General features: G+C 42.8%; 2 protein-coding genes across 2 annotated transcripts; both read left to right on the top strand.

Moving 5' to 3' along the window:
- Positions 1 to 9,588: 9,588 nt before the first annotated feature.
- Positions 9,589 to 13,908, top strand: LOC139530573 (5-hydroxytryptamine receptor 1E-like). Its single transcript, XM_071327105.1, has 2 exons — positions 9,589 to 9,957; positions 11,752 to 13,908. The coding sequence occupies exon 2, from the start codon at positions 11,922 to 11,924 to the stop codon at positions 12,984 to 12,986; it is 1,065 nt and encodes a 354-aa protein (XP_071183206.1). The 5' UTR covers positions 9,589 to 9,957; positions 11,752 to 11,921; the 3' UTR covers positions 12,987 to 13,908.
- LOC139530574 (glycoprotein hormones alpha chain 1-like) lies at positions 13,827 to 16,226 on the top strand. Its single transcript, XM_071327106.1, has 4 exons — positions 13,827 to 14,553; positions 14,659 to 14,771; positions 15,033 to 15,220; positions 15,415 to 16,226. The coding sequence occupies exons 2-4, from the start codon at positions 14,678 to 14,680 to the stop codon at positions 15,487 to 15,489; spliced, it is 357 nt and encodes a 118-aa protein (XP_071183207.1). The 5' UTR covers positions 13,827 to 14,553; positions 14,659 to 14,677; the 3' UTR covers positions 15,490 to 16,226.
- Positions 16,227 to 16,270: the final 44 nt, after the last annotated feature.

Raw genomic sequence — 16,270 nt, 5'->3', positions numbered from 1 at the left:
CCCTAAGTTTGTTTTACTCACTGCTTTAGCACACTCCACCAACCCCGATGTCCTTGCCGTGTCTGAATCCTGGCTTAGGAAGGCCACCAAAAATTCTGAGATTTCCATACCCAACTACAACATTTTCCGTCAAGATAGAACTGCCAAAGGGGGAGGAGTTGCAGTCTACTGCAGAGATAGCTTGCAAAGTTCTGTCATACTTTCCAGGTCTATGCCCAAACAGTTCGAGCTTCTAATTTAAAAAATGTATCTCTCCAGAAATAAGTCTCTCACAGTTGCCGCCTGTTATAGACCCCACTCAGCTCCCAGCTATGCCCTGGACACCATATGTGAATTGATTACCCCCCATCTATCTTCAGAGTTCGTTCTGTTAGGTGACCTAAACTGGGATATGCTTAACACCCCAACAGTCCTACAATCTAAGCTAGATGCCCTCAATCTCACACAAATTATCAAGGAAACCACCAGGTACAACCCTAAATCCGTAAACATGGGCACCCTCATAGATATTGACCTCATCCCGTCAGTTGAGGATGCCTGGTGGTTCATTAAAAGTATTTTCCTCACCATCTTAAATAAGCATGCCCCTTTCAAAAAAAATTGAACTAAGAACAGATATAGCCCTTGGTTCACTCCAGACCTGACTGCCCTTGATCAGCACAAAAACATCCTGTGGCGGACTGCAATAGCATCGAATAGTCCCGGCGATATGCAACTGTTCAGGGAAGTCAGGAACCAATACACAGTCAGTCAGGAAAGCAAAGTCTAGCTTTTTCAAACAGCTCTAACTCCAAAAAGTTTTGGGACACTGTAAAGTCCATGGAGAACAAGAGCACCTCCTCCCAGCTGCCCACTGCACTGAGGCTAGGCGACACGATCACCGATAAATCCATGATAATCGAAAAATTTAAGCTGGCCATGCTTTCCTCCTGGCTACCCCAACCCCGGCCAACAGCTCCGCACCCCTCGCAGCTACTTGCCCGAGCCTCCCCAGCTTCTCCTTCACCCAAATCCAGATCGCAGATGTTCTGAAAGAGCTGCAAAACCTGGACCCGTACAAATCAGCTGGGCTAGACAATCTGGACCCTCTCTTTCTAAAATTATCCGCCGCCATTGTTGCAACCCCTATTACCAGTCTGTTCAACCTTTCTTTCGTTTCGTCCGAGATCCCTAAAGATTGGAAAGCTGCCGCGGTCATCCCCCTCTTCAAAGGGGGTGACACTCTAGACCCAAACTGTTACAGACCTATATGCATCCTGCCCTGCCTTTCTAAAGTCTTTGAAAGCCAAGTTAATAAACAGATCACTGACCATTTCAAATCCCACTGTACCTTCTCCGCTGTGCAATCCGGTTTCCGAGCTGGTCACGGGTGCACCTCAGCCACGCTCAAGGTACTAAACGATATCATAACCGCCATCGATAAAAGACAGTACTGTGCAGCCGTCTTCATCAACCTGGCCAAGGCTTTCGACTCTGTCAATCACTGTATTCTTATCGGCAGACTCAATAGCCTTGGTTTTCTCAAATGACTGCCTCGCCTGGTTCACCAACTACTTCGCAGACAGGGTTCAGTGTGTAAAATCGGAGGGCCTGTTGTCCGGATCTCTGGCAGTCTCTATGGGGTGCCACAGGGTTCAATTCTCGGGCCGACTCTTTTCTCTGTATATATCAACGATGTCGCTCTTGCTGCGGGTTATTCCCTGATCCACCTCTACGCAGACGACACCATTCTGTATACATCTGGCCCTTCTTTGGACACTGTGTTAACTAACCTCCAAACAAGCTTCAATGCTTCTGTGGCCTCCAACTGCTCTTAAACGCTAGCAAAACCAAATGCATGCTTTTCAACCGTTCGCTGCCCGCACCAGCCCGCCCGACTAGCATCACTACTCTGGACGGTTCTGACCTAGAATACGTGGACAACTACAAATACATAGGTGTCTGGCTAGACTGTAAACTCTCCTTCTGACTCATATCAAACATCTCCAATCCAAAATCAAATCTAGAATCGGCTTTCTAATTTGCAACAAACCCTCCTTCACTCACGCCGCAAAACTTGCCCTAGTAAAACTGACTATCCTACCGATCCTCGACTTTGGCGATGTCATCTACAAAATAGCTTCCAATACTCTACTCAGCAAATTGGATGCAGTCTATGTTTTGTTACCAAAGCGCCTTATACCACCCACCACTGCGACCTGTATGCTCTAGTCGGCTGGCCCTCGCTACATATTCGTCGCCAGACCCACTGGCTCCAGGTCATCTACAAGTCTATGCTAGGTAAAGCTCCGCCTTATCTCAGCTCACTGGTCACGATAACAACACCCACCGTAGCACGCGCTCCAGCAGGTATATCTCACTGGTCATCCCCAAAGCCAACACCTCCTTTGGCCGCCTTTCCTTCCAGTTCTCTGCTGCCAGTGACTGGAACGAATTTCAAAAATCGCTGAAGCTGGAGACTTACATTTCCCTCACTAACTTTAAACATCAGCTATCTGAGCAGCTAACCGATCGCTGCAGCTGTAAATAGCCCACCCAATCTACCTACCTCATCCCCATATTGTTTTTATTTACTTTGCTGCTCTTTTGCACACCAATATCACTACTTACACACCATCATCTAATCATCATCATCTGCTCATCTATCACTCCAGTGTTAATCTGCTAAAATGTAATTACTTTGCTACTATGGCCTATTTATTGCCATACCTCATGCCATTTGCACACACTGTATATAGACTTTATTTTTTTCTATTGTGTTATTGACTGTACGCTTGTTTATTCCATGTAACTCTGTGTTGTTGTTTCTGTCGCACTGCTTTGCTTTATCTTGGCCAGGTCGCAGTTGTAAATGAGAACGTGTTCTCAACTAGCTTACCTGGTTAAATCAAGGTGAAATAAAAAAATTATAATTTTTTTTATTTCTGTGATACAAATGACTTGTAAATTATATGGGACTAGGGGTTAGGTCTAGCTACAGTCTCAACCCACTGGTTACAGACGTCAATTTAAAGTCTATTGCACATTGTTTCAACGTCAAAATGATGTGGAAACAACGTTGATTCAACCAGTGTGTGCCCAGTGGGAAGTCACTACAGCCCACATGATTTTGGGCTCTTGTCTGGGCTAGTCATCACTAAATTAATTTAGTGGTGGAATGACATAACACAGACATAGCTGAGGCTGATCATAACCACTGATTCTGTTTCATGACATGGCTTCATGATGAATACATTACACAAAACTGTAGTCCAATCACATTTTATGCATTCCAGTGGTGCACAATGTGAAACTGTTCCTTTCAAACATAGTTATTGAGGTAATAGGTGAGATCTAGGATACTAGATCTAGAATACTGAGGACATTTGTGGCACCAAGTCAAACTCAATGAATGCTTGGACCCAACGTAGGCCAATATTGAGAAGTTAATAGCCTTGCTGATAAAAAATAATTGTGTCATGAGGCCATTTGGCTAGGAACTAGTTTTTGGTGTATAAGATTATAATAATTAATGTAAGACGAATATGAATTGCCAACCCCAAGATGTCTGCTGCCTTCTGAGGCACAGTGGGGATATTTACATTACGGAGCTGATAGACTGGGAACACGATGGAACATAATTTATCTAACGTGAAAGAACACTGGACCAAGATCAATGATGCAAAGAACAACTCTTAAAAGAAGACCTCTAACTGCAATCGAAGGACATTAGAGTTTAGCTCCAGCAATTCAAAGAGCTTTGCCTACAAGTCAGCATATAAAGTTGAGAGATGACAGAACCTCTCCTGATTTATACTGGCAGTACCTCCTCACTGATCCAAGAAAGTCTTTGGAAGTCTGGGAGCCAGAGCCAGTGCTGTTGTCTCCATGTCAGAAACAGACATTTACCCTTGCTGATGGCCAGTCCCGGGGGCACTTGGGTAATCACACTGACCTACAAATTTCTTCCTAGGTGACCTTCGAATGAAAAGCTCTTGGAACTTTGATGTTGATGTAATGGTTGATGTAATGGCCAACTGCCATCCACTATTAATGGCACCTGACGTTGAGGTACGAACATAACTCAAACTGGATTTCATCAGGAGAACAGGCTGTTCCAGTCAAGGGAAGCATATTCTCTTCTTTATCTGAAGTGGCTCTTAATGTGTTGGCAGAATGATGGGCCTCCTAACTGCATGCTGTGTCATCTCCACCAATGCTTAGACTTTCTGGATTACATGTTGGATGTAGGGACCCATGTATTCGACAGAACAAAGCCAAACCAAATTCATCTAAGCATTGCTGTCCTTGTAAATTGGGACTTCTTTGTGTCCTTCTCAAATCGCAACATTATCAAGCAACAAAGTTGAAGTAACACCTTGGTTAGGCTATATAAAATATGCATGGTCGTGCCAACATCCACAATTATAGGACATAGATAATTCCCTTGTCCATGACTTCTGAAAAAGGTAATAATCCATGCATTTAATTACTCATTTCATTCAGACCCAATGAGGTGAAACAGGAGTAGACACTCATTGAGCTGAGTGATAGCTGTGATTGATATAGGTAACAAAAGCTGCCCTTAATTGAATTAACCACAACTCTACTCATCATCATCCACAAGGATGTGTATGGAATTTTAGGCCAAGGGCTGTTGAAACAGTTTAATGTATGATATTTCACGTCTGAGCCCTCTACTCTGTGGCTGGAGGTGGTATAAAATTAGAGAGGTTAGCTATTTCCCTCACACTGACAGCCTCAATCGAGCAAGGGCAAGTACATGGACACGCTATGCAGCCGAAGGCCTGGAAACCTACTCTGAAGTCAATGAAAGAGGCCTTGGCGAATACCTTCGGAAGGGGCAGGATTCATCACGGCACAGTGATGCAGAGAGACAGGGTTTTGTAATGTTCATCATGCATCACAATTAGTAAGTGTTTATGACATGAAAGCAGACAGCTTTGTCAAGATCTCTATTCAGTCAGTTTGCCAATACACATTTTCATTCAGTGCTTTATAGAACTGGATCATTCTACGAATAGTGTCAAAAATAACAATTTATTTAACCAAATTTTAACATTCTGTCATAAAGAGCTGATATTTAACTTCTTAACAAACATCTCAAGAGGTTAAATTAAGAAGAATTACTATAAAGTGACTAAGCTCAGCAAAAAAAGGACCCTGTCTTTAAAAGAAAATTCGTAAAAATCCAAATAACTTCACAGATCTTCATTGTAAAGGGTTTAAACACTGTTTCCCATGCTTGTTCAATGAACCATAAACAATTAATGAACATGCACCTGTGGAACGGTCGTTAAGACACTAAGCTTACAGACGGTAGGCAATTAAGATCAAAGTTATGAAAACTTAGGACACTAAAGAGGCCTTTCTACTGACTCTGAAAAACACCAAAAGAAAGATGCCCAGGGTCCCTGCTCATCTGCGTGAACATGCCTTAGGCATGCTGAAAGGAGGCATGAGGACTACAGATGTGGCCAGGGCAATAAATTGCAATGTCCGTACTGTGAGACGCCTAAGACAGTGCTACAGGGAGACAGGACGGAAAGCTGATCATCCTCACAGTGGCAGACCACGTGTAACAACACTTGCACAGGATCGGTACATCCGAACATCACACCTGCGGGACAGGTACAGGATGGCAACAACAACTGTCCGAGTTACACCAGGAACGCACAATCCCTCCATTAGTGCTCAGACTGTCTGCAATAGGCTGAGAGAGGCTGGACTGAGGGTTTGTAGGCCTGTTGTAAGGCAGGTCCTCACCGTCACTGGACCAGACAGGACTGGCAAAAAGTGTTCTTCACTGACGAGTCGCGGGTTTGTCTCACCAGGGGCGATGGTCGGATTCGCGTTTATCGTCGAAGGAATGAGCGTTACACCGAGGCCTGTACTCTGGAGCGGGATCGATTTGGAGGTGGAGGGTCCATCATGGTCTGGGGCGTTGTGTCACAGCATCATCGGACTGAGCTTGTTGTCATTGCAGGCAATCTCAACGCTGTGCGTTACAGGGAAGACCTCCCTCATGTGGTACCCTTCCTGCAGGCTCATCCTGACATGACCCTCCAGCATGACAATGCCACCAGCCATACTGCTCGTTCTGTGCGTGATTTCCTGCAAGACAGGAATGTCAGTGTTCTGCCATGGCCAGCAAAGAGCCCGGATCTCAATCCCATTGAGCACATCTGGGACCTGTTGGATCAGAGGGTGAGGGCTAGGGCCATTCCCCCCCAGAAATGTCCCGGAACTTGCAGGTGCTTTGGTGGAAGAGTGCAGTAACATCTCACAGCAAGAACGGGCAAATCTGGTGCAGTCCATGAGGAGGAGATGCACTGCAGTACTTAATGCAGCTGGTGGCCACACCAGATACTGACTGTTACTTTTGATTTTGACACCCCCCTTTGGTCAGGGACACATTATTCAATTTCTGTTAGTCACATGTCTGCGGAACTTGTTCAGTTTATGTCTCAGTTGTTGAATATTGTTATGTTCATACAAATATTTACACATGTTAAGTTTGCTGAAAATATTTTTTTTTCTGAGTTGATATTCAATGTGCGGGACAAAATTGAGGCTATGATAAAGAAGTTGGAGCTCTTCTCTGTCTCCATTAACAAGGACAACACACAGGTCTTTCTATCATTGTATGATTTTTTGTGTGCAAATTAACTCAAGTTTACGGACAATGTTGAATGTGCTATAGCGAAGCACCTGAGTGAGCTGGGAGCGCAATTCCGCAGGTACTTTCCCGAAACGGACGACACAAACAACTGGATTCGTTATCCCTTTCATGCCCTGTCTCCAGTCCACTTACCGATATCTGACCAAGAGAGCCTCATTGAAATTGCAACAAGCGGTTCTGTGAAAATTTAATTCAATCAGAAGCCACTGACAGATTTCTGGATTGGACTGCACTCAGATTATCCTGCCTTGGCAAATCGTGCTGTTAAGACACTGATGCCCTTTACAACCACGTACCTATGTGAGAGTGGATTCTCGGCTCTCACTAGCATGAAAACTAAATACTGGCATAGACTGTGTGTGGAAAATGATTTAAGACTGAGACTCTCTCCAATACAACCCTACATTGCAGAGTTATGTGCATCCTTTCAAGCACACCCTTCTCATTAACCTGTGGCGAGTTATTCACAATTTTCGATTAACAAATAAGGTTTTCTATGTAAGATGGTTAAATTAAGAGCAACATTATTGATTATCATTATATTGTTATTTGTGCCCTGGTCCTATAAAAGCTCTATGTCACTTCCCACGAGCCGGGTTGTGACAAAAACTCACACTCATTCTTATGTTTAATAAATCTGTCGTATAGTGTGTGTGGCAGGCTTACAAGGATGGCAAAAAACAACATTTGAAAGTGCGCTGACCCTGGTGCTAGCTACGCAGCTGGAGGTTGAATGTTTGAAGGGGTATGGGACAACAAAAAGTTTGGGAACCACTATTCTAGACGATTCTGTGCTTCCAACTTTGTGGCAACAGTTTGGAGAAGGCAATTTCCTGTTTCAGCATGACAATGCTCCCGTGCACAAAGCGAGGTCCATACAGAAATTGTTTGTTGAGATCAGTGTGGAAAGGCTTGACTGACCTGCACAGAGCACTGACCTCAACCTCATCGAACACCTTTGGGATGAATTGGAACGCAGACTGTGAGCCAGACCTAATCGCCCAACATCAGTGCCCGACCTCACTAATGCTCTTGTGGCTGACTGGAAGCAATGTTCCAACATCTAGTGGAAAGCTTTCCCAGAAGAGTGGAGGATGTTATAGCAGCAAAGGGGGGAAAAACTCCATATTAATGCCCATGATTTTGGATTGAGATGTTCGACTAGCAGGTGTCCACATACTTTTGGTCATGTAGTGTATATGAGAGAGAACAAGAGATGATAGTGTTCTTACACTTTTCCTGCCAAAGGACTCTGAATATGCACATACAGTCAGGTCCAAAATGTATAAACTATGCCTAGCCAAAAACCTGGTTGCTTCTGCCAGGTGTCTGAAACTTGATCACAAGTGGATCTTCTAGCAAGACAATAAACCGAAGCACACATCAAACTTCTCAAGGAAATGGTTTATTGACCACAAAATCTGCTTTTTGAAATGGCCATCTCAGTCTCCGGACTTGAAAACCTATGGTTTGAATTGAAGAGCGCGGTCCATAAGCGCAGATGGAGGATCTGGAAAGATTCTGTAAGGAGGAATGGTCTACGATCCCTTCCAATGTGTTCTCTGATCTCATAAAACATTTTAGAAAAAGGCTCAGTGCCTTGATCCTCGCAGGGGGAGGGTGCCCGAGTATTGAAAATAGGGGTGTCAATAATTGTGACCCATTTCATTTTGAGAAAAAAAGTATAATTTAAATAAAATCTATAGTATTTCTTAGAGCAATTGTGTTAGTATAATATAATATAATTCCCCTTTTTTTTTGCATACAATGCATCTCAGTATTTCTATTATTTATTTTATGCCGTCTTTTTTGCTCATCTTTATCAAGGGTGCCAATAATTTGTATTCATCAAATATCCTCATAAGACCCACATTGCAAAGACAAGTAGGATGAGTAGCCACACAAGTAGGCTACTCATCCATGGACAATTTATATCTCATTACTGGTCTCCATATTCATTTATACAGCAGGATGCTTACTGAGGCAATTCAGACTAAGTACCTTAGCTCAAGGATACCATCTGGGACTGGAACCACTATCCTTTCCAACATGCCCATGAACTGAGGGGAAAATGTTTTGGAAACTCACACTTTTCAGGGATCAGAGAATGTATCCGATCATGTCTCCTAGCTATTATGGAACATTAAGCATCAAGAAAGAGCCTGAATGTTGGCAAGCATGAGTTCAGGGATGCCATTTAGGTCAGAGACAGATGGGAAAAGAGCTACATTATACACTTATACAATAGTGTACTGGACTCAGACAGCTACCTCACTCAGCAACATTATTTGGGGTATTGGTTGGGATGACCTGCATATTGTAGGGGTAGATTCTCTGACTCAGGGATTTCCAACCTAGAGGGCGGGATATTCATTGATTTGAGGGGTTCAATTATAGATGTATATTTTAATATAGAGATTTGTAGAGATTGTTTGAGATTGTTTATACCGATCTTAAACGCCGCATACATCCGCGATGCTTTAGGCTAAACATGCTGTAAAATGCCAGAGGAAGACATGACTCTTATGCGCAGGGGAATATCTTGATTTGTCTCCGTGACATTCAGAAGCTGAGTTAAGACCTTCTCAAGTCGAGGAGTCAAAGGAATTGGACATGGGTAGTCTTCATTTTTTTGTACTTTTACCCCCTTTTCTCCCCAATTGGTTCTTTTGTGAATGTGAATTTCTCAAATGTAAAATAAAAAGCGGGGCCTGGGGGGAAAGGTTTGGGAACCCCTGTTTTGACTATAACACTGACAATAGCCGATATCCAATGGGTGATCATTGATGCTCATCTGCATAAAGTTGATGTTCATTAATAGTAATGTCATGCATATGCATGTGTTGCGCAAATGAACACAAATGCTACTACTGTATTATGTACATACGTGTATGGCACGGCGGGAAAGTTCCATCCATCGCCAATGCACAAACGTGGCTATGTTGCTAGCATCTCACGCTATGGAGTAGCCTAATGTCACATTTTGTACTCCAGGAGACAGAGAGCCCTACCGTTACTCCGTTCGGGAAAAAATGCTCCCTCATTGGCGCGCGCGCGGCAGTTGGACAGTGCCAAACTCCTGCACTTGCGATTTCGTGCATTCCTCTGAAGTGATGGATGTCCGTCTGACCTGTCCTTACTCCTGAGATGAGGAATATCTCGAGGTGCGGACGCACTAGCGATTAATACTGCCGACTTCAGACATATTTGAGAGTCCCATCACCAATACACAACATTTGTTGTAATGGATAAACGAAGATTGAACAATTCGGAAGGTAGGCTATGTGCCCACATTTGTAGCCTGACTTATGTTGCCCAATTTGGTAGCATACCATATTAGATAACGATTTTCCCCCCTTATAGTTTCATTTTATCATACTGCGGCTATAGGCCACTATCATATTATAAAATGTCATATTTATATGTAGCCAATTTTTTAAAATGTTGTTACGGTATGTTGGTTATGGATCAGCTCCCGTTGTTGTGCTTTTGTTTTGCTCCTTCATCTTTGAATGCATTATGGCATTGCCAGAAGCAAAAATGGTAAATAATAACCTCTACAATATAGGTTCTTGAGTTTAATGAGAAATATCAAGACCAACTCAAACAAGACGATCCCAAGCTTTCACCATGGCACAGGTGGTGCAGGTGCTGCGATGTCTAGAATAGAAGGCATGCATGCCACAAATGTGAACTTTAAGTTAAAGTCCTAACAACTGTATGTTCAGTGTGCAAATGAAAAATAATTTAGGAAAAGTCAAGTAACACCCAGCACAAATATTTAATATGTATCAATGGGAGTGACTGAGTGAACTGCATGTGTATGTTTGAGCAGTAGACAAAGTGATGAAGGGTGATGACCTTGCATGACCAATCTCTTTAGCATGAGTCATGTCAGTCACTTGTGGACACAATGCTCTCCGGAGTATGGGGCACAGTATGACCATTGATGTTATGCCACAGAGCGGCTTGGATTGACTTCCAAAATGAAAATCGAACTCAGCTCAGCTGCTGCCTTGACCAAACAGTTGAAAAGCAATAGTGTAAGCCACACCATGTAATGGCAGGTATTTCTACTCAACAAAGTGGTTAAACTTGAAGAGCTACTAGCTGAAATTACATAGTTATGACACCATTCAATTATTTGAAGAACACTGATTGCACAGGGCAGATATAAATTCTTAATTTGAAAGGGAAAGTGGCATATGCACAAGAAACCTGTCACAACTTCTGCCGAAGTTGGTCCCTCTCCTTGTTCGGTCTACCCCCCCCCACCCCCACCCCATATCCTTGCCCGAAATTAATTGTTGTAGTGTGCACGGTATGCTGGTATTTACCGGGTTTTGTTTGACCCATTTATTATTATTATTCTATTGACGGTGGTTTATGGTTATTAAACACAACCGTTGTAAATCATTTTCTGCTCTCCTGCGCCTGACTTCTCTGCCGCCAGTAGTATCGCATTACAAAAACCATTTGAATATTGTTCATATTAGGCTTCCCTTGCTCAATGGATACACACATCAGGCTAGACATGTTTGTCAATTGTCTTTTCATAATTGTTGTTTTTGTATCAACAGTTGAAACCTTTGGAAGTGTCACTCTGACTGAAATGTGTCATTTTTAACATGGTTTTTAAAGCCCTGTATGCAAACAGCCATCTACTCCTGCTCCTTAGTACATAATAATACAATTATGTGTGCTCCCCATACTCCTAAATTGAGTTTAGGGAAAAATTGTTACATTTAGGGCTTTATGCTGAGTATTGACATTGAGTCATGGGGCTGCAATGAGTTAGGATGCTGAGCATAACTGCCTCCAATATGACTGAATATTTGTCTCACTGATTTACTTGGCTCAAAGATTCCCTGATCAGTTCTGCCACCGTGTGGAAAAAGGTTGTCTGAGTGATCTACTCATTGAGAAGAAGTGACATTTTGAGGACAAAAACTTCAACATGTATCTTATTCAATTTACTGTGTTATGCATAACTTACTTAAATCAATGTTTTTTCACACAAAAAAATAATAAATAATAAACCCCAAATATTTTTTTCTTCCCCTTCACAGTTGGCTCCAAATAAGGGAAAGCATGGAAGTAAGAGAGAGAAAAGGATCTGCGTTGGAGTAGGGACACAGCCAAATGTATCCTAATGAGAGAAAGAGGAATATATGGTGGATAGTTGTAGAGCTTAAAAGTTTAAACAAACTGCATGTCAGAAACCGCAGGCTGCTTCTAAATGAAACCAGAGAATGATATGGTGCTGGTTGTGACCCTCCTCAGCATTGTGACTATGATCACTGCCTTATTGAACGTTTCAGTCATACTTGCGATCATGAACACCAAAAAACTCCACCTGCCCGCCAACTACCTGATCTGTTCTTTGGCTGTCACTGACTTCCTGGTGGCCATCTTGGTGATGCCCCTAAGCGTCCTCTACATCGCCACAAAGAGGTGGATGTTGGGATGTATAGTCTGTGAGGCGTGGCTGAGCGTGGACATGATCTGCTGCACCTGCTCCATCCTGCATCTATGTGCCATCGCCCTGGACCGCCACTGGGCCATCACCAACGCCCTGGAGTACGCCTGCAAGAGATCCCCGCGCCGCGCCGCCATCATGGTCACCATCGTGTGGACCATCTCCATCCTCATCTCAGTGCCGCCTCTGTTCTGGAGGCACAGCGGGGATGACAACTTCGGCAACTACACCAAGTGTATCATCGAGCATGACCACATCGGCTACACCATCTACTCCACCTTCGGGGCCTTCTACATCCCCATGGCCCTCATCCTCATCCTCTACTACAGGATCTTCATTGCTGCCCGGACCTTGTACCACAAACAGAGCTCCTCTGGGAGCCTGTGTAAGAAGAGAGCTAGCAGCCACAACTGCCTCAGTAGCTGCTGCATCGCACCAACGTCTCTCTGTGCGTCTGAGCTGTCTACCTCGGATCCCGTGCTAAACACAGAGCTGAATAGAGTCAACGATCCCACCGGCCCAAGCCAGGTAGCGGGGGACTGGGGGACTTGTGATGAGAGGACCCAGATCTGTGCCTCCAGAGAGAGGAAGGCTGCCCTCACACTAGGCCTCATCCTGGGGGCTTTTATCCTATGCTGGCTGCCTTTCTTTGTTAAAGAGTTGCTGGTGGGCATCCGGGTGTTTCATGCCTCAGCACAGGTGTCGGACTTCCTCACGTGGCTGGGATACGTTAACTCACTCATCAACCCCCTGCTCTACACCAGCTTCAATGAGGACTTCAAAAAGGCTTTTAAGAAACTGCTCCGATGTAACAAGCGCAAATAGGACTGCTTTCTTGGCTGTGTCTGGGCTGATTGTTGATTGGCTGTAGAAAATGTATTAAAGAAGCCAATTAACATTCTGAATCCTAGAATACAATTACTGTAAGAGTGGAGTAAAGAATATTTATGAGTCATGACATGATTGCGCCATAAGCTAAAAAGAGCCTTTAAATCTCAGACATTTCATGTGCTATCCTCAATGCTTATTGAGTTACATCTGCCAGGTCTAGTCTCCAACGCAACCAAGGCCGGGAGATTTAAAAACACACCGGTAAACAGAAAGATGAAGAGATAGTACTGCGTCTTAAAGGGGCAAACAGCAGTTTAAACAATAACAAAGCGGAGACCCCACCACTTCTTTGGTAAACAGCTGAAGGATGGGGTTGGAGAAGTGTTAACACTCAAATTCATAGACAGAGCAATGGATGCAAGGACTGACCATCCATGATATCAATATTATAGTTGTATCTATGTTTTGAGACTATAAAGTGTTTGTTTACAATTACATTGTTTACAAACAATGGAGTAAAACAAGCTTATATTTTGGGTTCTGATGGGGTACAACAGTTGAAATATTACGTTTAGATGTTATGTGATACTAGGAATGTCGTCATGTCAGATGATCAAACTTTATGTAGCTGAAGATATCAATCCCCACTCCTATACCGAAATAGCTAATCATTGTCTTACCCTTTTCCCTTCTTTTGCAACGCAGCATGTGGCTTCAGAGGCGATGTTCTTTGGGACCAACATTGTTTTCTTGGACCGTAGTGGGGTTGGATAAGCTCTGGAGAAGCAGCAGCCTGTACACTGGTAGATAGGGGCACACAGGTTTGAGAGGAGGGGGGGGGGGGCAATATTTGGAAGGTGTTCTTAATGTTTTGTACACTCAGTGTTTATCACAATTATAAAAGTCAAAAAATGTATGTAGCAATCACAGATTGCCCCTTTAATATTCAACATTCATTATTCATTGCTTGCATTCATGTTAGCACTGTCCCGGAGGATTACAAAGCTCGGCCATGGACTAGTCCTCATGGTTTATATAAGAAACCCCATTTATTTCACGACAAATCTTTCACTTTTGTGTGTATGTATTTACTTATTTTGGGGGGGGGGGGTTATAATCCTGCATGGAAAGAGGAATCAGATATTCAAAGTATTAAAAATGACTTTAGATTTAATGATTTACAAAGCAAAAGACCACGAACATAAGTTAAACTAATGACCCAATGACCCTGCCTCGCCCTCTGAGACATAACAGCAGTTATCTAGTAACATCATCCCATCTGTTTAAGGGATTAAAAGCTCCCATCCAGAGTCAGGATGGAAGGATGGAAGTGTGTTTTGACTTGTGACCGCGTGTGCTGTACCTTTTTTCATTTCAAGGATTATGAGGCAGGTAGCTAAGTGGTCAGTGCCTCGCAGAGATCACTGATAAGGTTGGAGGGGTTCACCTAATCCCCGTTGAGCACATGGGCAGAGGGACAGCGGTATAAAAGTTAATGATGGGAGCAGTAGGCTCTTCACTGAACGCTGAACAGGCTTCCACCAAGAGACACATACAACAGGTAATGCTTTTTCCACTCAATATATTGGGTTTCCATTGTATTGTTTCACTGCTGTTTTTGTGTTAATGAGTTTTCAACTATGGTTTTCTTCATTTTTCTTGTCAGGTTATTGCCACCCGCCATTATGATGTGCTTGTTTAAATTAACTGGAGTGTCCCTCATCCTGTCCATACTTCTGTATATCGCAGACTCTTATCCAAACAGTGACATGACAAACAGTAAGTTTTACGTTACATTACTTTGAAAGTACTGTTTTTATTAATGGTCTACATGTTCTGGAAACAAAATGACCGGTAAGTTGTTCTTGGAGTAGGTTGTCATTAGAGAGAATATAAATTGGTACATGACCTCCTTACTCCCAAAAAGTGTGTGCTTACAAGGAAGAGAGACAACACATTGGTGTTGCATGGTGCATCAAGTTTACAGATCAGACTGTTCAATAGATTTTCTGTTAATTAATGTCTTTATTATCTTTACAGTGGGCTGTGAGGAATGCAAACTGAGGGAGAACAAAGTCTTCTCAAACCCGGGCGCCCCTGTCTATCAGTGTACAGGCTGCTGCTTCTCCAGAGCTTATCCAACCCCACTACGGTCCAAGAAAACCATGTTGGTTCCAAAGAACATCACCTCTGAAGCCACATGCTGCGTTGCAAAAGAAGGGAAAAGGGTAAGACAATGATTAGCTATTTCGGTATAGGAGTTGGGATTGATATCTTCAGCTACATAAAGTTTGATCACCTGACATGACGACATTCCTAGTATCACATAACATCTAAACGTAATATTTAAGAAAAACTCAAATTTACCAAATGTGTTTTTTAAAACCATCTCTCTGTCTCTTGATTCTCTCTCTCCTCTCAGGTGGTGGTCGACAACATCAAGCTGACGAATCATACAGAGTGTCACTGCAGCACTTGTTATCACCATAAGTCATAAACTCTCTGTGAGGGCTGGAAATCTCCTTGATTGCAGAAGTAAAAGCTTGGCAACAGATACTATATATTTTGCACAACTCATTCCTGAAGTTCCTTGTGTTTTAAAAGCCTAGTGCAGTCAAAAATGTTATTTTCCTGTGTTGTATATATATTTTCACACTACGAGGTTGGAATAATACTGTGAAACGGTGAAAATTATGATAGTGCCCTTTTAGTGTAAGGTGTTTGAAAAGACCACCTGAAATGTCAGCCTGTTTTGGTGGGATGGATTTGGGCCTGCCTGGTAATGTCATCAGGCGGTAAATTAGTTAATAGACAAATAAGAGAGTTCCAAACCTCTCTGCCAATAACAGCTAGTTTAAAATGTTCCCCTTCCACTCAGACCCCTCCCAGGCAGTCCTAGCAAATTCTTGCTTGAGAAATTGCTCTTTGCTAAGAAGCTATTTTTGTTTATTTTTGACCATTTTAATTGAAAACAATCACATTAAGATACTTAATGGTTACCCTGAAATGATTTGATATTTAGATAAAAACAGTTGCATTGGACCATCAAGGGAAATCACATATTAGGAAATCATTGTGATCCACCAAAAGTGATAGTCTGCTGAGAATATTTATAGTGCTCTAATGGTCACAATTATATAAAGTTGTATTCCTGTACTGTGTTGATCAAAAAATACTTTAATGTATGAATTTAATAATTATTCAAATGTCCTTAACATGCATATTATTTTTACACATGATCTCTCCTCTGCTTCTTTTTTGAGAAACTGATGCCTTGA

Source organism: Salvelinus alpinus, chromosome 9 (assembly GCF_045679555.1).
Source record: "Salvelinus alpinus chromosome 9, SLU_Salpinus.1, whole genome shotgun sequence".
In the NCBI taxonomy this organism is placed as follows: domain Eukaryota; kingdom Metazoa; phylum Chordata; class Actinopteri; order Salmoniformes; family Salmonidae; genus Salvelinus; species Salvelinus alpinus.
The sequence above is the reverse complement of the archived record's forward strand: the minus strand, read 5'-3'. Positions and strand labels throughout refer to the sequence as shown.

Excerpts from the sequence above, each read along its gene's own strand:
- LOC139530573 (XM_071327105.1), top strand. The coding sequence starts at position 11,922 with ATGAAACCAGAGAATGATATGGTGCTGGTTGTGACCCTCCTCAGCATT.
- LOC139530574 (XM_071327106.1), top strand. The coding sequence starts at position 14,678 with ATGATGTGCTTGTTTAAATTAACTGGAGTGTCCCTCATCCTGTCCATA. Across the intron at positions 14,772-15,032 it reads AAACAGTGACATGACAAACA|TGGGCTGTGAGGAATGCAAA; the intron begins GTAAGTTTTACG and ends TTATCTTTACAG. Across the intron at positions 15,221-15,414 it reads TTGCAAAAGAAGGGAAAAGG|GTGGTGGTCGACAACATCAA; the intron begins GTAAGACAATGA and ends CTCTCCTCTCAG.